Consider the following 22,366-nt stretch of genomic DNA (forward strand, 5'->3'; position numbering starts at 1 on the left):
TTAAATGGTGGAGAAAAAACATTTTTTGGGGGAGGAGGGTCCTCTTCAGACAGACAACTATCTCAACAAATCACATGGTGAAAACAGGGAGCAGAGCTACACAGGAAGTGTGTCGTAGCGCAACACTGACCTCACCACAGGAACAAGCTCTCCGTTCCCTCTGCTGCCTGTCCCACCCTTCTGAGAATCACTGTCCTTCTGAGACACAGTGTCCTTCTGAGACACACTGTCCTTCCGAGACTCACTGTCCTTCTGAGACTCATTGTCCTTCTGAGACACACTGTCCTTCTGAGACTCATTGTTCTTCTGAGACTCACTGTCCTCCTGTGGAGGGTGGCTGCACAGAGGACACACACACACACACACACACACACACACACACACACACACACACACACACACACACACACACACACACACACACACACACACACACACACACACTGTAGACTGTAGACTGTAGTACACTGTAGACTTTCTATTACTGATAGGGGAAGGGAATACGGAGAGAACACACACACAAATATGCATACATACACACACACACACACTTCATCTCCATCTGTGACACACTGGTTTTCAATGGAGGGAGAAGGTCTGTATTTCAGACATATGCACACACACACACACACACACACACACACACACACACACACACACACACACACACACACACACACACTAACAATATGTGTCACACAGATGCATAGTGGATGGGGGATGGTGTATTACCAATGGTATTATGCTACTGGAATCATTTTACTACATGATGTCAGAGTCAGAGACCAGAGCCTGTATCCACAAAGACAACAGTCCATTTTAATGTTCAGAGTCAGAGACCAGAGCCTGTATCCACAAAGACAACAGTCCGTTTTAATGTTCAGAGTCAGAGACCAGAGCCTGTATCCACAAAGACAACAGTCAGTTGTAATGTTCAGAGTCAGAGACCAGAGCCTGTATCCACAAAGACAACAGTCCGTTTTAATGTTCAGAGTCAGAGACCAGAGCCTGTATCCACAAAGACAACAGTCAGTTGTAATGTTCAGAGTCAGAGACCAGAGCCTGTATCCACAAAGACAACAGCCAGTTGTAATGTTCAGAGTCAGAGACCAGAGCCTGTATCCACAAAGCATCTCAGCCTAGAACTGCTGATCTAGCATCAGTTTAGACTTTTAGATCATAATTAATAAGATTGTATGGACAGACCCTAGATCTGCACTCCTACTCTGAGACACTTTGTGGATGCTGGCCCAGATGTCACGCACAGTATGATGCACTCTCTCTGGACCTACAGTGACCAGTCAACACTACTGTTTAGGCCCCACATCCAGACAATGCATACATTCATTATTAAATCAAATCAAATCAAATGTTATTTGTCACATACACATGGTTAGCAGATGTTAATGCGAATGTAGCGAAATGCTTGTGCTTCTAGTTCCGACCATGCAGTAATATCTAATAAGTAATCTCACCTAACAATTTCACAACAACTACCTTACAAGTGTAAAGGAATGAATAAGAATATGTACATAAAAATAAATGAATGAGTGATGGCCGAACGGCATAGGCGAGATGCAGTAGATGGTATAGAGTACAGTATATACATATGAGATGAGTAATGTAGGGTATGTAAACATTATATTAGGTATCATTGTTTAAAGTGGCTAGTGATACATTTATTGCATCAATTCCATTATTAATAAAGTGGCTGGAGTTGAGTCAGTATGTTGGCAGCAGCCACTCAATGTTAGTGGTGGCTGTTTAACAGTCTGATGGCCTTGAGATAGAAGCTGTTTTTCAGTCTCTCGGTCCCTGCTTTGATGCACCTGTACTGGCCTCGCATTCTGGATGATAGCGGGGTGAACAGGCAGTGTCTCGGGTGGTTGTTGTCCTTGATGATCTTTTTGGCCTTCCTGTGACATCGGGTGGTGTAGGTGTCCTGGAGGGCAGGTAGTTTCAAATCAAATCAAATTTATTTATATAGCCCTTCGTACATCAGCTGATATCTCAAAGTGCTGTACAGAAACCCAGCCTAAAACCCCAAACAGCAAGCAATGCAGGTGTAGAAGCACGGTGGCTAGGAAAAACTCCCTAGAAAGGCCAAAACCTAGGAAGAACCCTAGAGAGGAACCAGGCTATGTGGGGTGGCTAGTCCTCTTCTGGCTGTGCCAGGTGGAGATTATAACAGAACATGGCCAAGATGTTCAAATGTTCATAAATGACCAGCATGGTCTAATAATAATAAGGCAGAACAGTTGAAACTGGAGCAGCAGCACGGTCAGGTGGACTGGGGACAGCAAGGAGTCATCATGTCAGGTAGTCCTGGGGCATGGTCCTAGGGCTCAGGTCAGTTGAAACTGGAGCAGCAGCACGGCCAGGTGGACTGGGGACAGCAACGAGTCATCATGTCAGGTAGTCCTGGGGCATGGTCCTAGGGCTCAGGTCCTCAGAGAGAGAGAAAGAAAGAGAGAAGGAGAGAATTAGAGAACGCACACTTAGATTCACACAGGACACTGAATTGGACAGGAGAAGTACTCCAGATATAACAAACTGACCCTAGCCCCCCGACACATAAACTACTGCAGCATAAATACTGGAGGCTGAGACAGGAGGGGTCAGGAGACACTGTGGCCCCATCCGAGGACACCCCCGGACAGGGCCAAACAGGAAGGATATAACCCCACCCACTTTGCCAAAGAACAGCCCCCACACCACTAGAGGGATATCTTCAACCACCAACTTACCATCCTGAGACAAGGCTGAGTATAGCCCACAAAGACCTCCGCCACGGCACAACCCAAGGGGGGGGGGCAACTGGGGCAACCCAGAGAGGATGACCACATCAGTGAATCAACCCACTCAGGTGACGCATCCCCTCCAGGGACGGCATGAGAGAGCCCCAGTAAGCCAGTGACTCAGCCCCTGTAATAGGGTTAGAGGCAGAGAATCCCAGTGGAAAGAGGGGAACCGGCCAGGCAGAGTTTGCCCCCGGTGATGCGTTGTGCAGACCTCACTACACTCTGGAGAGCCTTATGGTTGTGGACGGAGCAGTTGCCGTACCAGGCAGTGATACAGCCCGACAGGATACTCTCGATTGTGCATCTGTACGCCTTCTTCACCATGCTGTCTGTGTGGGTGGACCATTTCAGTTTGTCCGTGATGTGTACGCCGAGGAACTTAAAACTTTCCACCCTCTCCACTACTGTCCTGTCGTTGTGATAGGGGGGTGCTCCCTCTGCTGTTTCCTGAAGTCCACGATCATCTCCTTTGTTTTGTTGACATTGAGTGTGAGGTTATTTTCCTGACACTACACTCCGAGGGCCCTCACCTCCTCCCTGTAGGCCGTCTCGTCTTTGTTGGTAATCAAGCCTACCACTGTAGTGTCGTCTGCAAACTTGATTATTGAGTTGGAGGCGTGCATGGCCACGCAGTCATGGGTGAACAGGGAGTACAGGAGAGGGCTGAGAACTCACCCTTGTGGGGCCCCAGTGTTGAGGATCAGCGGGGTGGAGATATTGTTACCTACACTCACCACCTGGGGGCGGCCCCTCAGGAAGTCCAGGACCCAGTTGCACAGGGCGGAGTGGGTCTCGAGCTTAATGACGAGTTTGGAGGGTACTATGGTGTTAAATGCTGAGCTGTAGTCGATGAACAGCATCCTTACATAGGTATTCCTCTTGTCCAGATGGGTTAGGGCAGAGTGCAGTGTGATTGCGATCGTCTGTGGACCTATTGGGGCAGTAAGCAAATTGGAGTGGGTCTAGGGTAGGGTGGAGGTGATATGGTCCTTGACTAGTCTCTCAAAGCACTTCATGATGACGGAAGTGAGTGCTACGGGTCAGTGTTTTCAGTCTGGTTGAGTGTGCCACAAAATACACATCGTGTTAACTAAATATCAAGCCATTTTTGGAGGGGAAGAGAGAAAAGCATGTAGGGATGGATTTGTGTAGCATCAGTGTGTATATGTCGGCTCCTCCCTTCAATCCATCTTCTGGGGCTTCTGGTAAACAGGGAGAAGGAAGGGGAGGGCTTTCTTTTCAAAAAGCGGTTCTTTGACTGAAGAACTTCTGGTTCTCTGAGCTGGACGACAAAAAATAAGAGAACAGGACCCTCTTGTGTGCTGTACTGCTGTTGATGCCTGAGGGGTGAGGGGGTAGGGGGCTGTCCCAGCACAGACGGGACACTCGGTGAGTTGACGGTAAAGGTTTGTCCCATTACACTGACTGAATACACATAGTCTGTTTTTTAGGTAGAAACTCATTGGTGTGTACTTGTAAGGTATTTTTAAGTCACAAGTGACTGCATTTCTTTGAACCCAGTTTAAAGTTGTATTTGTGCGGCTGATGAGTAAGACGTTACCATTCCCGTTTTAGGCTTTACTTTTCCATGAAGGTAAATGGGATATAGCCTGCTGGTGAAAATCCCAAACGTGTAAAACAAATAGTTAGTATAGAGGAAGTAATGTACGAGGAGCATTGCAGGAATTGTAAGCATGTTTTTCAACAAATATGTCAACTAAAGAATCATAAAAATCACAGAGAGCAGGGCCTCCCGGGTGGCGCAGTGGTTAAGGGCGCTGCAGCGCCAGCTGTGCCATCAGAGTCCCTGGGTTCGCGCCCAGGCTCTGTCGTAACCGGCCGCGACCGGGAGGTCTGTGGGCTGCGGGCTTGGTCGGTAGGGGTGTCCTTGTCTCATCGCGCACCAGCAACTCCTGTGGCGGGCCGGGCGCAGTGCACGCTAACCAAGGTTGCCAGGTGCACTGTGTTGCCTCCGACACATTGGTGCGGCTGGCTTCCGGGTTGGATGTGCGCTGTGTTAAAGAAGCAGCGGCTTGGTTGGTTGTGTATCGGAGGACGCATGACTTTCAACCTTCGTCTCTCCCAAGCCCGTACGGGAGTTGTAGCGATGAGACATTGGGGAGAAAAAGGGGTCAAATGTAAAAAATAAAAAAAATGTAAATCACAGAGAGCTAGACCAACATTGTAATGACATAGAGAAAACCAAGATTGCCTGTTGTAATCTTCTACCCATTCGTTTAAACTCCACTCTTAGATCTGCTATTGTTACATCACAAGAGAAGCCCACTGGGGTCTGCTCACCCAGTGCTTTTAGTTCAAATGTGAGTTCCAGAAACTTGAATACCCCCTCGGTTTTCAAATAATATAGAGTGTTTAGGCTGTTGCACGATAGCAACCAATCTTACAGTCATATCAACTACACTATTATTAACTATTAAGACTATATACAGTTGAAATCAATCGTCAGACAGGGCCTGCAACTGCCTGTTGAACGTAGCTTGTTTGAGTTGGAGTTTCCATGTGCCTTTATAAAGTGTAAAGGACTTGTGTTGATGCATCTGAACATTAGGAGTGTAGTTCCTGAACTGGATAACATTAAGATCTGGGCAATTCACACGAATCTGGACATTATAGTATTGACTGAAACTTGGATCTCTGGGGACATTCTGTACTCTGATATTAATATTGAGGTTATCATGTGTCCAGAGCTGACAGACAGGGTAGAGGTGGTAGAGTGGCCATTTTTTTTTTTTTTTTTTAATCTTTACTGAAATCCATTTCCCTTGCCAATTTTTTTTCTTTCTGCTATCTTTAATCGCTTGTCTGGGGACAAATGTATCCATAACTGTTATAGGGGTCTACCATCTTCCCTCGGCTAACCTTTATGCACTCAAGGAGTTAACAAGTTTGTTGTCTTCTTCTACCCAAATCAAAACCTTGTGACGTCACAAAGAGGAACTTTAAAAACTTCAGTGAACAGGCTTTTTTTTTACATTATCTTTATTTTGGTGACCTTAATTGTATTTCAGCTATTACCTAACCTGATTGAGCTTTTCAGCCTCTTTTATTGGTCATATACACGTGATTAGCAGATGTTACTGTGGGTGTAGTGAAATGCTTGTGCTTCTAGCTCTGACAGTGCAGTAATATCTCATAAGTAATACCTAACAAATTACACAGCATATGCAAAATACACACAAATCTAAGTAGCAATTAATTAAGACTATATACAGTTGAAGTCAGAAGTTTACATACACCTTAGCCAAATACATTTAAACTCAGTTTTTAATAATTCCTGACATTTAATCCTAGTAAAAATCCCCTGTCTTAGGTCAGTTAGGATCACCGGGTAGCCTTCCACAAGCTTCCCACAATAAGTTGGATGAATTTTGGACCATTCCTCCTGACAGAGCTGGTGTAACTGAGTCAGGTTTGTAGGCCTCCTTGCTCGCACACGCTAATTCAGATCTGCCCACACATTGTCTATAGGATTGAGGTCAGGGCATTGTGATGGCCACTCCAATACCTTGACTTTGTTGTCCTTGAGCCATTTTGACACAACTTTGGAAGTATGCTTCAATATGTTGCTTCAATATATCCACATAATTTTCCTTCCTCGTGACGTCATCTATTTTGAGAAGTGCACCAGTCACAACATGATGCTGCCAACCCCGTGCTTCACGGTTGGGATGGTGTTCTTCGGCTTGCTAGCCTCCCCCTTTTTTCTCCAAACATAATGATGGTCATTATGGCCAAAAAGTTATATTTTTGTTTCATCAGACCAGAGGACATTTCTCCAAAAAGTACGATCTTTGTCCCCATGTGCAGTTGGCTTTATTATGGCGGTTTTGGAGCAGTGGCAGTGGCTCCTTCGCTGTTGTTCTGGGATTGATTTGCACTTTTCACACCAAAGTACGTTTCCCCCCTCCTCTCCTCGCATCTCTCTTTTCCTTCCTCCTCTCCTCTCCTCGCATCTCTCTTTTCCTTCCTCCTCTCCTCTCCTCACATCTCTCTTTTCCTTCCTCCTCTCCTCTCCTCGCATCTCTCTTTTCCTTCCTCCTCTCCTCTCCTCACATCTCTTTTTTCCTTCCTCCTCTCCTCACATCTCTCTTTTCTTCCCAACCTCCTCTCCTCAAATCTCTCTTTCCCCCCTCCTCTCCTCACATCTCTCTTTTCTCCCCCTCTCCTCACATCTCTCTTTTCCTCCCCCCTCTCCTCTCCTCACATCTCTCTTTTCCTCCCCCCTCTCCTCTCCTCACATCTATTTTTCCCTCCCTCCTCTCCTCACATCTCTCTTTTCCTTCCTCCTCTCCTCACATCTCTCTTTTCCTTCCTCCTCTCCTCACATCTCTATTTTCTTCCCTCTCTCCTCTCCTCACATCTCTCTTTTCCTTCCTCCTCTCCTCTCCTCTCCACACATCTCTCTTTTCCTCCCTTCTCTCCTCACATCTCTATTTTCCCTCTCTCCTCTCCTCACATCTCTCTTTTCCTGCCCCTCTCCTCACATCTCTCTTTTCCTCCCTCCTCTCCTCACATCTCAGTGAAATGCTTACTTACAAGCCCTTAACCAACAATGCCATTTTAAGAAAAAAATGTGTCAAGAAAGTAATTACTAAAATAAACTGAAGTAAAAAAACAAATACAATTAAAAATAAAATAGAAAAATAACAAATAATTAAGGAGCAACAATAAAATAACAGTAGCGAGGCTATGTAGAGGGGGTACCGGTACAGAGTCAATGTGCAGGGGCACCAGTTAGTCAAGGTAATTGAGATAATATGTACAAGTAGGTAGAGGTAAAGTGACTATGCATAGATAATAAACAGAGAGAAGCAGCAGCGTAAAAATGGGGGTGGGGGGGACAATGCAAATAGTCTGGGTAGCCATTTGATAAGCTGTTCAGGAGTCTTATGGCTTGGGGGTAGAAGCTGTTAAGAAGCCTCTTGGACCTAGACTTGGTGCTTATGTCAGTATCCAGGGCCGCATTCAATATGGCACAATGTTGTGAAATGTTCCCAATTACAGAGATTTCTCTCTGAAAAGGAAAGTAAGGAATCGTGTCAGCTTTTTATCTCTGCGACAGTCAGCACATTGCACCTTTCTGAACGCAACCCGTGGTACACAGGAGGCTGCTGAGGGGAGGGCGGCTCATAATAATGGCTGGAACGGAGCAAATGGAATGGAATCAAAGACCTGGAAACCATGGAAACCATGGAAACCATGGAAACCATGGGTTTGATGTATTTGATACCCTTCCAACTATTCTGCTCCAGCCATTACCACGAGCCTGTCCTACAGTACAGTCTCCTGTCAGCTGTCCAAATAGTTCCCAGTCGTAGCGGAAGAGGAGATTGGGAAAGTGTGCAAACAGCCCTTTTACTGAAGAGGGAAAACACACTCCACAGTAACAAAGGTTCTTTATGTTTATCAGTCTGATTTGAAGACTAATGAAAACAGACTGGCTTTGAGGCGGTGAATAGAGTGTACTGACACGGACAGGGACACCAGGACACACGGACAGGGACACACGGACACACGGACACACGGACACGGACACACGGACACACGGACACGGACACACGGACAGGGACACACGGACAGGGACACACGGACAGGGACACACGGACACACGGACACACGGACAGGGACACACGGACACACGGATAGGGACACACGGACACACGGACAGGGACACACGGACAGGGACACAAGGACACACGGACAGAGACACACGGACACGGACACACGGACGGGGACACACGGACACACGGACAGGGACACATGGACACACGGACACACGGACAGGGACACACGGACACAGACACACGGACACACGGACGGGGACACACGGACACACGGACAGGGACACACGGACAGGGACACACGGACACGGACACACGGACAGGGACACACGGACACACGGACAGGGACACACGGACACGGACAGGGACACACGGACACGGACACACGGACAGGGACACACGGACACGGACACACGGACGGGGACACACAAACACACGGACAGGGACACACGGACATGGACACACGGACACACGGACAGGGACACACGGACATGGACACACGGACAGGGACACACGGACAGGGACACACGGACACACGGACAGGGACACACGGACAGGGACATACGGACACACGGACAGGGACACACGGACAGGGACACACGGACATGGACACACGGACAGGGACACACGGACATGGACACACGGACAGGGACACACGGACAGGGACACACGGACACACGGACAGGGACACACAGACACAGGGACACACAGACACACGGACAGGGACACACGGACACACGGACACATGGACACACGGACAGGGACACACGGACAGGGACACACGGACAGGGACACACGGACACACGGACAGGGACACACGGACACGGACACACGGACGGGGACACACGGACACACGGACACGGACACACGGACAGGGACACACGGACACACGGACAGGGACACACGGACACGGACACACGGACAGGGACACACGGACACACGGACAGGGACACACGGACACGGACAGGGACACACGGACACGGACACACGGACAGGGACACACGGACACGGACACACTGACGGGGACACACGAACACACGGACAGGGACACACGGACATGGACACACGGACACACGGACAGGGACACACGGACATGGACACACGGACAGGGACACACGGACAGGGACACACGGACACGGACAGGGACACACGGACACGGACACACGGACACACGGACACGGACACACGGACGGGGACAAACGAACACACGGACAGGGACACACGGACATGGACACACGGACACACGGACAGGGACACACGGACATGGACACACGGACAGGGACACACGGACAGGGACACACGGACAGGGACACACGGACACACGGACAGGGACACACGGACAGGGACATACGGACACACGGACATGGACACACGGACAGGGACACACGGACATGGACACACGGACAGGGACACACAGACAGGGACACACGGACACACGGACAGGGACACACAGACACAGGGACACACAGACACACGGACAGGGACACACGGACACACGGACACATGGACACACGGACAGGGACACACGGACAGGGACACACGGACAGGGACACACGGACACACGGACAGGGACACACGGACACGGACAGGGACACACGGACACGGACACACGGACAGGGACACACGGACACGGACACACTGACGGGGACACACGAACACACGGACAGGGACACACGGACATGGACACACGGACACACGGACAGGGACACACGGACATGGACACACGGACAGGGACACACGGACAGGGACACACGGACAGGGACACACGGACACACGGACAGGGACACACGGACAGGGACATACGGACACACGGACAGGGACACACGGACAGGGACACACGGACATGGACACACGGACAGGGACACACGGACAGGGACACACGGACACACGGACAGGGACACACAGACACAGGGACACACAGACACACGGACAGGGACACACGGACACACGGACACATGGACACACGGACAGGGACACACGGACAGGGACACACGGACACACGGACAGGGACACACGGACACGGACACACGGACGGGGGGACACGGACACACGGACACGGACACACGGACACGGACACACGGACGGGGACACACGGACACACGGACAGGGACACACGGACAGAGACACATGGACACACGGACACACGGAGAGGGACACACGGACACACGGACACACGGACAGGGACACACGGACACAGACACACAGACACACGGACGGGGACACACGGACACACGGACACGGACACACGGACACACGGACAGGGACACACGGACACGGACACACGGACACACGGACAGGGACACACGGACACGGACAGGGACACACGGACACGGACACACGGACACGGACACACGGACGGGGACAAACGAACACACGGACAGGGACACACGGACATGGACACATGGACACACGGACAGGGACACACGGACATGGACACACGGACAGGGACACACGGACAGGGACACACGGACAGGGACACACGGACACACGGACAGGGACACACGGACAGGGACATACGGACACACGGACATGGACACACGGACAGGGACACACGGACATGGACACACGGACAGGGACACACAGACAGGGACACACGGACACACGGACAGGGACACACAGACACAGGGACACACAGACACACGGACAGGGACACACGGACACACGGACACATGGACACACGGACAGGGACACACGGACAGGGACACACGGACAGGGACACACGGACACACGGACAGGGACACACAGACAGGGACACACGGACACACGGACACACGTGTGTGTGTGTGTGTGTGTGTGTGTGTGTGTGTGTGTGTGTGTGTGTGTGTGTAAGAGCAGAGCAACCATGTGTTCACATGTTGACATTTTCTTAGTTACCATGCCATGAGACATGCAACTCCCATCCCCCTGCAGTCTCATGTTTATAGCCAATTTCATGTTGTGAAACACAGTAGGATCATGGGCGTATTACTAGAAGGATTACCTCCGTTACACAACCAACCATATAGAGGTTCTGGAGCAGAAAAAACACCTGACAGCAAAACTCCTGTCACTCAAACACACCAAGAATCCTCTAGTGTGTGCTTGCTACTTCCTACGTACTGGGTTTCTGACTGTGTGTGTATCTGTGTGTTGGTAGACAGGGAAGGGGGAGCCCCATGTCTTCAAGGAGAAAACCTTTAAGAAGAATCGTCAGTGTGGGGTGTGTCGTCAGAGTGTGGACAACACGGGGTCCTTTTGCCGAGGTGAGTCTCTCTCTCTCTCTCTATCTCTCTCTCTATCGCTCTCTCTCTCTCTCTCTATCGCTCTCTCTCTCTCTCTCTCTCTCTCTCTATCGCTCTCTCTCTCTCTCTCTCTCTCTCCCTCTCTCTCTCTCTCTCTCTCTCTCTCTCTCCCCCTCTCTCTATCGCTCTCTCTCTCTCTATCACTCTCTCTCTCTCTCTCTCTCTCTCTCTCTCTGTCTCTCTCTCTCTCTCTCCCTCTCTCTCTCCCCCTCTCTCTCTCTCTCGCTCTCTGTCTCTCTCTCTCTCTCTGTCGCTCTCTCTCTCTATCACTCTCTCTCTCTCTCTCTCTCTCTCTCTCTCTCTCTCTCCCTCTCTCTGTCTCTCTCTCTCTCCCCCCCCCCCCTCTCTCTCTCTCTCTTTCCACCCTCTTCCTCCATAGAGGATCCTGTTTAGCTGTCAGTTCTAGCTCTCTGTCTCTGTCAGAGCCCTCATGCTGCTGACTCACTGTAAGCTGCTCGTTGTCAAGGACCCTCAGACCAGCTAACATGCTACATAGAATACACCAAATTAACCTGACTAATGCTTCCCTTCTGTCTCCTTACCCACCCTCTCTGTTGTCATCCTTCTCTCTCCAGTGTGTAAAACAGCCACTCACAAGAAATGCGAGGCAAAGGTAAGACTCCAAACCGATTCACTCCTGCGTAACTTACCCAACTTATTCTACACTCTTAGAAAAAAAGATGCTACCTAGAGCTGTCCCCTTTGAAGAACCCTTTTTGGTTCCAGGTAGAACCCTTTTAGGTTCAATGTAGAACCCTTTCCACAGAGGGTTCTACATGGAACCAGAAAGAGTTCTACCTGGAACCAAAAGGTTACTTCTATAGGGAATAGCCAAAGAACCTTTTTGTAATCGTTTTTTCTAAGAGTTTACCCTCCCTGTCCCTGCTATGAGCTAGTAGCCATTGATGTGACCGACTGCACCCAAGCCCCATTTGAAAGGGTCATTGATGGAGGAGTGAATGCCAGCTTTGGCCAGGGGCAGGGAGAGACTTGGCAGACTGCAGCGGCTTTCTCCGTGCGTTATGGAAGATGGCATGTGGCAGAGATTGCTGTCCAGTCTTCGTACCATCTATTTCCATTTGAGGAAACAGCCCTAGAGGATAAGGGGAAGGGTTTGAAAAGTAGCAAAACAATACAAATCCATAGACAGTTATTTTTTTATATTAGTTTTAATCTTTTAAGATTTCTATCAAGGAATGAGCACGAAATGGTCTGCAGTAGACCTGGCATAGTATGTAGGCCACTCTTGTTCTGTGGATTGTAAAGCTCTGGCTCTGTTTCCTCGAAACAATGCTGTTGGTCAGGAAGATACTATTTCCACACTGTTGTGTTCTGTTTGGGCTCTGTTGTTTGTGACCTGGTTGTGTTTTGTATAGGCTCGGTTGTTTGTGACCTGGTTGTGTTTTGTATAGGCTCTGTTGTTTGTGGTCTGGTTGTGTTTTGTATAGGCTCTGTTGTTTGTGGTCTGGTTGTGTTTTGTATAGGCTCTGTTGTTTGTGGCCTGGTTGTGTTGTATAGGCTCTGTTGTTTGTGGTCTGGTTGTGTTTTGTATAGGCTCTGTTGTTTGTGGTCTGGTTGTGTTTTGTATAGGCTCTGTTGTTTGTGGTCTGGTTGTGTTTTGTATAGGCTCTGTTGTTTGTGGTCTGGTTGTGTTTTGTATAGGCTCTGTTGTTTGTGGTCTGGTTGTGTTTTGTATAGGCTCTGTTGTTTGTGGTCTGGTTGTGTTGTATAGACTCTGTTGTTTGTGGTCTGGTTGTGTTTTGTATAGACTCTGTTGTTTGTGGTCTGGTTGTGTTTTGTATAGGCTCTGTTGTTTGTGGTCTGGTTGTGTTGTATAGGCTCTGTTGTTTGTGGTCTGGTTGTGTTTTGTATAGGCTCTGTTGTTTGTGGCCTGGTTGTGTTGTATAGGCTCTGTTGTTTGTGGTCTGGTTGTGTTTTGTATAGGCTCTGTTGTTTGTGGCCTGGTTGTGTTGTATAGGCTCTGTTGTTTGTGGTCTGGTTGTGTTTTGTATAGGCTCTGTTGTTTGTGGTCTGGTTGTGTTTTGTATAGGCTCTGTTGTTTGTGGTCTGGTTGTGTTTTGTATAGGCTCTGTTGTTTGTGGTCTGGTTGTGTTTTGTATAGGCTCTGTTGTTTGTGGTCTGGTTGTGTTTTGTATAGGCTCTGTTGTTTGTGGTCTGGTTGTGTTGTATAGACTCTGTTGTTTGTGGTCTGGTTGTGTTTTGTATAGACTCTGTTGTTTGTGGTCTGGTTGTGTTTTGTATAGGCTCTGTTGTTTGTGGTCTGGTTGTGTTGTATAGGCTCTGTTGTTTGTGGTCTGGTTGTGTTTTGTATAGGCTCTGTTGTTTGTGGTCTGGTTGTGTTTTGTATAGGCTCTGTTGTTTGTGGTCTGGGTGTGTTGTATAGGCTCTGTTGTTTGTGGTCTGGTTGTGTTGTATAGGCTCTGTTGTTTGTGGTCTGGTTGTGTTTTGTATAGGCTCTGTTGTTTGTGGTCTGGTTGTGTTTTGTATAGGCTCTGTTGTTTGTGGTCTGGTTGTGTTTTGTATAGGCTCTGTTGTTTGTGGTCTGGTTGTGTTTTGTATAGACTCTGTTGTTTGTGGTCTGGTTGTGTTTTGTATTGGCTCTGTTGTTTGTGGTCTGGTTGTGTTGTATAGGCTCTGTTGTTTGTGGTCTGGTTGTGTTTTGTATAGGCTCTGTTGTTTGTGGTCTGGTTGTGTTTTGTATAGGCTCTGTTGTTTGTGGTCTGGTTGTGTTTTGTATAGGCTCTGTTGTTTGTGGTCTGGTTGGGTTTTGTATAGGCTCGGTTGTTTGTGGTCTGGTTGTGTTTTGTATAGGCTCTGTTGTTTGTGGTCTGGTTGTGTTTTGTATAGGCTCTGTTGTTTGTGGTCTGGTTGTGTTGTATAGACTCTGTTGTTTGTGGTCTGGTTGTGTTTTGTATAGACTCTGTTGTTTGTGGTCTGGTTGTGTTTTGTATAGGCTCTGTTGTTTGTGGTCTGGTTGTGTTTTGTATAGGCTCTGCTGTTTGTGGTCTGGTTGTGTTTTGTATAGGCTCTGTTGTTTGTGGTCTGGTTGTGTTGTATAGGCTCTGTTGTTTGTGGTCTGGTTGTGTTGTATAGACTCTGTTGTTTGTGACCTGGTTGTGTTTTGTATAGGCTCTGTTGTTTGTGGTCTGGTTGTGTTTTGTATAGGCTCGGTTGTTTATGGTCTGGTTGTGTTTTGTATAGGCTCTGTTGTTTGTGGCCTGGTTGTGTTGTATAGGCTCTGTTGTTTGTGGTCTGGTTGTGTTTTGTATAGGCTCTGTTGTTTGTGGTCTGGTTGTGTTGTATAGGCTCTGTTGTTTGTGGTCTGGTTGTGTTTTGTATAGGCTCTGTTGTTTGTGGTCTGGTTGTGTTTTGTATAGGCTCTGTTGTTTGTGGTCTGGTTGTGTTTTGTATAGGCTCTGTTGTTTGTGGTCTGGTTGTGTTTTGTATAGGCTCTGTTGTTTGTGGTCTGGTTGTGTTTTGTATAGGCTCTGTTGTTTGTGGTCTGGTTGTGTTTTGTATAGGCTCGGTTGTTTGTGGCCTGGTTGTGTTGTATAGGCTCTGTTGTTTGTGGTCTGGTTGTGTTTTGTATAGGCTCTGTTGTTTGTGGTCTGGTTGTGTTTTGTATAGGCTCGGTTGTTTGTGGCCTGGTTGTGTTGTATAGGCTCTGTTGTTTGTGGTCTGGTTGTGTTTTGTATAGGCTCTGTTGTTTGTGGTCTGGTTGTGTTTTGTATAGGCTCGGTTGTTTGTGGTCTGGTTGTGTTTTGTATAGGCTCTGTTGTTTATGGCCTGGTTGTGTTGTATAGGCTCTGTTGTTTGTGGTCTGGTTTTTTTTTGTATAGGCTCTGTTGTTTGTGGTCTGGTTGTGTTTTGTATAGGCTCTGTTGTTTGTGGTCTGGTTGTGTTTTGTATAGGCTCTGTTGTTTGTGGTCTGGTTGTGTTTTGTATAGGCTCTGTTGTTTGTGGTCTGGTTGTGTTGTATAGGCTCTGTTGTTTGTGGCCTGGTTGTGTTTTGTATAGGCTCTGTTGTTTGTGGTCTGGTTGTGTTTTGTATAGGCTCTGTTGTTTGTGGTCTGGTTGTGTTTTGTATAGGCTCTGTTGTTTGTGGTCTGGTTGTGTTTTGTATAGGCTCTGTTGTTTGTGGTCTGGTTGTGTTGTATAGGCTCTGTTGTTTGTGGTCTGGTTGTGTTTTGTATAGGCTCTGTTGTTTGTGGTCTGGTTGTGTTTTGTATAGGCTCGGTTGTTTGTGGTCTGGTTGTGTTGTATAGGCTCTGTTTTTTGTGGTCTGGTTGTGTTTTGTATAGGCTCTGTTGTTTGTGGTCTGGTTGTGTTGTATAGGCTCTGTTGTTTGTGGTCTGGTTGTGTTTTGTATAGGCTCTGTTGTTTGTGGCCTGGTTGTGTTTTGTATAGGCTCTGTTGTTTATGGTCTGGTTGTGTTTTGTATAGGCTCTGTTGTTTGTGGCCTGGTTGTGTTGTATAGGCTCTGTTGTTTGTGGTCTGGTTGTGTTTTATAGGCTCTGTTGTTTGTGGTCTGGTTGTGTTTTGTATAGGCTCTGTTGTTTGTGGTCTGGTTGTGTTTTGTATAGGCTCTGTTGTTTGTGGTCTGGTTGTGTTTTGTATAGGCTCTGTTGTTTGTGGTCTGGTTGTGTTGTATAGGCTCTGTTGTTTGTGGTCTGGTTGTGTTTTGTATAGGCTCTGTTGTTTATGGTCTGGTTGTGTTTTGTATAGGCTCTGTTGTTTGTGGCCTGGTTGTGTTGTATAGGCTCTGTTGTTTGTGGTCTGGTTGTGTTGTATAGGCTCGGTTGTTTGTGGTCTGGTTGTGTTTTGTATAGGCTCTGTTGTTTGTGGTCTGGTTGTGTTTTGTATAGGCTCGGTTGTTTATGGTCTGGTTGTGTTGTATAGGCTCGGTTGTTTGTGGTCTGGTTGTGTTTTGTATAGGCTCTGTTGTTTGTGGTCTGGTTGTGTTTTGTATAGGCTCGGTTGTTTGTGGTCTGGTTGTGTTTTGTATAGGCTCTGTTGTTTATGGTCTGGTTGTGTTTTGTATAGGCTCTGTTGTTTGTGGTCTGGTTGTGTTGTATAGACTCTGTTGTTTGTGACCTGGTTGTGTTTTGTATAGGCTCTGTTGTTTGTGGTCTGGTTGTGTTTTGTATAGGCTTTGTTGTTTGTGGTCTGGTTGTGTTTTGTATAGGCTTTGTTGTTTGTGGTCTGGTTGTGTTTTGTATAGGCTTTGTTGTTTGTGGTCTGGTTGTGTTTTGTATAGGCTCTGTTGTTTGTGGTCTGGTTGTGTTGAATAGGCTCTGTTGTTTGTGGTCTGGTTGTGTTGTATAGACTCTGTTGTTTGTGGTCTGGTTGTATTTTGTATAGGCTCTGTTGTTTGTGGTCTGGTTGTGTTTTGTATAGGCTCTGTTGTTTGTGGCCTGGTTGTGTTTTGTATAGGCTCTGTTGTTTATGGTCTGGTTGTGTTGTATAGGCTCTGTTGTTTGTGGTCTGGTTGTGTTTTGTATAGGCTCTGTTGTTTATGGTCTGGTTGTGTTTTGTATAGGCTCTGTTGTTTGTGGTCTGGTTGTGTTGTATAGGCTCTGTTGTTTGTGACCTGGTTGTGTTTTGTATAGGCTCGGTTGTTTGTGGTCTGGTTGTGTTTTGTATAGGCTCTGTTGTTTGTGGTCTGGTTGTGTTTTGTATAGGCTCTGCTGTTTGTGGTCTGGTTGTGTTTTGTATAGGCTCTGTTGTTTGTGGTCTGGTTGTGTTTTGTATAGGCTCTGCTGTTTGTGGTCTGGTTGTGTTTTGTATAGGCTCTGTTGTTTGTGGTCTGGTTGTGTTTTGTATAGGCTCTGCTGTTTGTGGTCTGGTTGTGTTTTGTATAGGCTCGGTTGTTTGTGGTCTGGTTGTGTTGTATAGGCTCGGTTGTTTGTGGTCTGGTTGTGTTTTGTATAGGCTCTGTTGTTTGTGGTCTGGTTGTGTTTTGTATAGACTCTGTTGTTTGTGGTCTGGTTGTGTTTTGTATAGGCTCTGTTGTTTGTGGTCTGGTTGTGTTTTGTATAGGCTCTGCTGTTTGTGGTCTGGTTGTGTTTTGTATAGGCTCGGTTGTTTGTGGTCTGGTTGTGTTGTATAGGCTCGGTTGTTTGTGGTCTGGTTGTGTTTTGTATAGGCTCTGCTGTTTGTGGTCTGGTTGTGTTTTGTATAGGCTCTGTTGTTTGTGGTCTGGTTGTGTTTTGTATAGGCTCTGTTGTTTGTGGTCTGGTTGTGTTGTATAGGCTCGGTTGTTTGTGGTCTGGTTGTGTTGTATAGGCTCTGTTGTTTGTGGCCTGGTTGTGTTGTATAGGCTCTGTTGTTTGTGGTCTGGTTGTGTTTTGTATAGGCTCTGTTGTTTATGGTCTGGTTGTGTTTTGTATAGGCTCGGTTGTTTGTGGTCTGGTTGTGTTTTGTATAGGCTCTGTTGTTTGTGGTCTGGTTGTGTTTTGTATAGGCTCGGTTGTTTGTGGTCTGGTTGTGTTGTATAGGCTCTGTTGTTTGTGGCCTGGTTGTGTTGTATAGGCTCTGTTGTTTGTGGTCTGGTTGTGTTTTGTATAGGCTCTGTTGTTTATGGTCTGGTTGTGTTTTGTATAGGCTCGGTTGTTTGTGGTCTGGTTGTGTTGTATAGGCTCGGTTGTTTGTGGTCTGGTTGTGTTTTGTATAGGCTCGGTTGTTTGTGGTCTGGTTGTGTTGTATAGGCTCGGTTGTTTGTGGTCTGGTTGTGTTTTGTATAGGCTCTGTTGTTTATGGTCTGGTTGTGTTTTGTATAGGCTTGGTTGTTTGTGGTCTGGTTGTGTTGTATAGGCTTTGTTGTTTGTGGTCTGGTTGTGTTTTGTATAGGCTCGGTTGTTTGTGGTCTGGTTGTGTTGTATAGGCTCGGTTGTTTGTGGTCTGGTTGTGTTTTGTATAGGCTCGGTTGTTTGTGGTCTGGTTGTGTTGTATAGGCTCGGTTGTTTGTGGTCTGGTTGTGTTTTGTATAGGCTCTGTTGTTTATGGTCTGGTTGTGTTTTGTATAGGCTTGGTTGTTTGTGGTCTGGTTGTGTTGTATAGGCTTTGTTGTTTGTGGTCTGGTTGTGTTTTGTATAGGCTCGGTTGTTTGTGGTCTGGTTGTGTTGTATAGGCTCGGTTGTTTGTGGTCTGGTTGTGTTTTGTATAGGCTCGGTTGTTTGTGGTCTGGTTGTGTTGTATAGGCTCGGTTGTTTGTGGTCTGGTTGTGTTTTGTATAGGCTCTGCTGTTTGTGGTCTGGTTGTGTTTTGTATAGGCTCTGTTGTTTGTGGTCTGGTTGTGTTTTGTATAGGCTCTGTTGTTTGTGGTCTGGTTGTGTTTTGTATTGGCTCTTTTGTTTGTGGTCTGGTTGTGTTTTGTATAGGCTCTGTTGTTTGTGGTCTGGTTGTGTTTTGTATAGGCTCTTTTGTTTGTGGTCTGGTTGTGTTTTGTATAGGCTCTGTTGTTTGTGGTCTGGTTGTGTTTTGTATAGGCTCGGTTGTTTGTGGTCTGGTTGTGTTTTGTATAGGCTCTGTTGTTTATGGTCTGGTTGTGTTTTGTATAGGCTCGGTTGTTTGTGGTCTGGTTGTGTTTTGTATAGGCTCTGTTGTTTGTGGCCAGGTTGTGTTGTATAGGCTTGGTTGTTTGTGGTCTGGTTGTGTTTTGTATAGGCTCGGTTGTTTGTGGCCTGGTTGTGTTTTGTATAGGCTCTGTTGTTTGTGGTCTGGTTGTGTTTTGTATAGGCTTGGTTGTTTGTGGTCTGGTTGTGTTTTGTATTGGCTCTGTTGTTTGTGGTCTGGTTGTGTTTTGTATAGGCTCTGTTGTTTGTGGTCTGGTTGTGTTTTGTATAGGCTCTGTTGTTTATGGTCTGGTTGTGTTTTGTATAGGCTTGGTTGTTTGTGGTCTGGTTGTGTTTTGTATAGGCTCGGTTGTTTGTGGTCTGGTTGTGTTTTGTATAGGCTTGGTTGTTTGTGGTCTGGTTGTGTTTTGTATAGGCTTGGTTGTTTGTGGTCTGGTTGTGTTTTGTATAGGCTCTGTTGTTTATGGTCTGGTTGTGTTTTGTATAGGCTTTGTTGTTTGTGGTCTGGTTGTGTTTTGTATAGGCTTTGTTGTTTGTGGTCTGGTTGTGTTTTGTATAGGCTCTGTTGTTTGTGGTCTGGTTGTGTTTTGTATAGGCTTTGTTGTTTGTGGTCTGGTTGTGTTTTGTATAGGCTCTTTTGTTTGTGGTCTGGTTGTGTTTTGTATAGGCTTGGTTGTTTGTGGTCTGGTTGTGTTTTGTATAGGCTCTGTTGTTTGTGGTCTGGTTGTGTTTTGTATAGGCTTTGTTGTTTGTGGTCTGGTTGTGTTTTGTATAGGCTCAGTTGTTTGTGGCCTGGTTGTGTATTGTATAGACTCTGTTGTTTGTGGCCTGGCCTGGTTGTGTTTTGTATAGACTCTGTTGTTTGTGGTCTGGTTGTGTTGTGTATAGGCTCGGTTGTTTGTGGCCTGGCCTGGTTGTGTTGGGGTCTGGAAATGATAGCTGCATAGCTGAGAGTGGGCTGTTGACTGGTGGTGGCTGGTGAAATGTCCCGGCAGTGATAGCCATCGGTCCTGCCCAGGAAGGGAGAGGCCAGGCCAGCCTCTGGGGGTGTGGGACTCTGGCCTCTCAACTGGCCTTAAGACCTTGAACACTGTTAGGCTGTTCTCTACAAGACATTGAACACTGTTAGGCTGTTCTCTACAAGACATTGAACACTGTTAGGCTACCCTACAAGACATTGAACACTGTTAGGCTACTCTACAAGGCATTGAACACTGTTAGGCTACTCTACAAGACATTGAACACTGTTAGGCTACTCTACAAGGCATTGAACACTGTTAGGCTACTCTACAAGACATTGAACACTGTTAGGCTACTCTACAAGACATTGAACACTGTTAGGCTGTTCTCTACAAGACATTGAACACTGTTAGGCTACTCTACAAGACATTGAACACTGTTAGGCTGTTCTCTACAAGACATTGAACACTGTTAGGCTGTTCTCTACAAGACATTGAACACTGTTAGGCTGTTCTCTATAAGACATTGAACACTGTTAGGCTACTCTACAAGACATTGAACACTGTTAGGCTGTTCTCTACAAGACATTGAACACTGTTAGGCTGTTCTCTACAAGACATTGATCATATTTGTCTGCTTTTCACGTTAACCTTGAATGTCTTAGTTGGGTATGTAACATCTCAGTTTCCTCCTGTCATGTACTTTCTCCATGAATCTGGAGGAATCCTCATTCACTAGGCATCTGTGAACCACTGTACTGTCATTATGACTACATGGACATCCTTTAACAGACAAGTGTTGCTATACGCCTTGTGACAAAGTAAAAAATCAACACAAATAAAATGGTGTATGTCACATGCTTCGTAAACAACAGGTGTAGACTAACAGTGAAATGCTTAGTTACGGGCCCTTCCCAACAATGCGGAGAGAAACAACAGGTGTAGACTAACAGTGAAATGCTTAGTTACGGGCCCTTCCCAACAATGCGGAGAGAAACAACAGGTGTAGACTAACAGTGAAATGCTTAGTTACGGGCCCTTCCCAACAACGCGGAGAGAAACAACAGGTGTAGACTAACAGTGAAATGCTTAGTTACGGGCCCTTCCCAACAACGCGGAGAGAAACAACAGGTGTAGACTAACAGTGAAATGCTTAGTTTCGGGCCCTTCCCAACAACGCGGAGAGAAACAACAGGTGTAGACTAACAGTGAAATGCTTAGTTACGGGCCCTTCCCAACAACGCGGAGAGAAACAACAGGTGTAGACTAACAGTGAAATGCTTAGTTACGGGCCCTTCCCAACAATGCGGAGAGAAAAAAAATAGCACAAGGAATAAATCCACAATGAGTAACGATAACTTGGCTATATACACAGGACACCAGTACCGAGTCGATGTGGAGGGGTACGTGGTACTTGAGGTAGATATGTAGATACTGTATGGGTAGGGACAAAGTGACTAGGCAACAGGATAGATAATAAGCAGTTGCAGCAGCGTATGTGATGAGTCCGAAGACTTAGTTCAACAGGGGGTCAATGCAGGTAGTCCGGGTAGCTATTTGGTTAACTTTTTAACTAACTATTTAGCAGTCTTATGGCTTGGAGGTAGAAGCTGTGCAGGGTCTTGTTGGTTCCAGACTTAGTGCATTGGTAGCGCCTTCCGTGCGGTAGCAGAGAGAACAGTCTATGAGTTGAGTGGCTTGAGTCTTTGACAATTTTTAGGGCCTTCTTTTGACACCGCCTGGTATAGAGGTCTTGGATGGCAGGGAGCTTGGCCCAGGGTATGCACTACCCTCTGTAGTTCCTTACGGTCGGATGACAAGCAGTTACCATACCAAGCGGTGACGCAGCCAGTCAAGATGCTCTCAATGGTGCAGCTGTAGAACTTTTTGAGGATCTGAGGGCTCATGCCAAATATTTTCTGCCTCCTTAGGGGGAAGAGGTGTTGTCGTACCTTCTTCACAACTGTGTTGGTGTGTGTGGATCATGATTATTCCTTAGGGATGTGGAGACCGAGAAACTTGAAGCTCTCGACCCGCTCCACTACAACCCTGTGGATGGGGTTGTGCTTGGCACTCCGTTTCCTGTAGTCCATGATCAGCTCTTTTGTCTTGCTGATGTTGAGGGAGAGGTTGTTGTCCTGGCAACCA

The 22,366-nt window shown here is 47.1% G+C and overlaps 1 protein-coding gene across 6 annotated transcripts in view; it reads left to right on the plus strand.

The window, feature by feature from the left end:
- The window catches only part of LOC110531258 (tensin-2), a 64,510-nt gene that overhangs the window by 11,655 nt on the left and 30,489 nt on the right, over positions 1–22,366 (plus strand). For all 6 annotated transcript variants that reach the window (XM_090185323.1, XM_090185326.1, XM_090185324.1 and 3 more), the window contains exons 2-3: positions 11,520–11,625; positions 12,240–12,277. In XM_090185323.1, coding sequence (XP_090041449.1) covers positions 11,520–11,625; positions 12,240–12,277 — 144 coding nt within the window. The remainder of the gene's footprint in view (positions 1–11,519; positions 11,626–12,239; positions 12,278–22,366) is intronic.

Source organism: Oncorhynchus mykiss, chromosome 9 (genome assembly GCF_057628025.1).
Source record: "Oncorhynchus mykiss isolate SJ-2025 chromosome 9, ASM5762802v1, whole genome shotgun sequence".
Taxonomy (NCBI): Eukaryota; Metazoa; Chordata; class Actinopteri; order Salmoniformes; family Salmonidae; genus Oncorhynchus; species Oncorhynchus mykiss.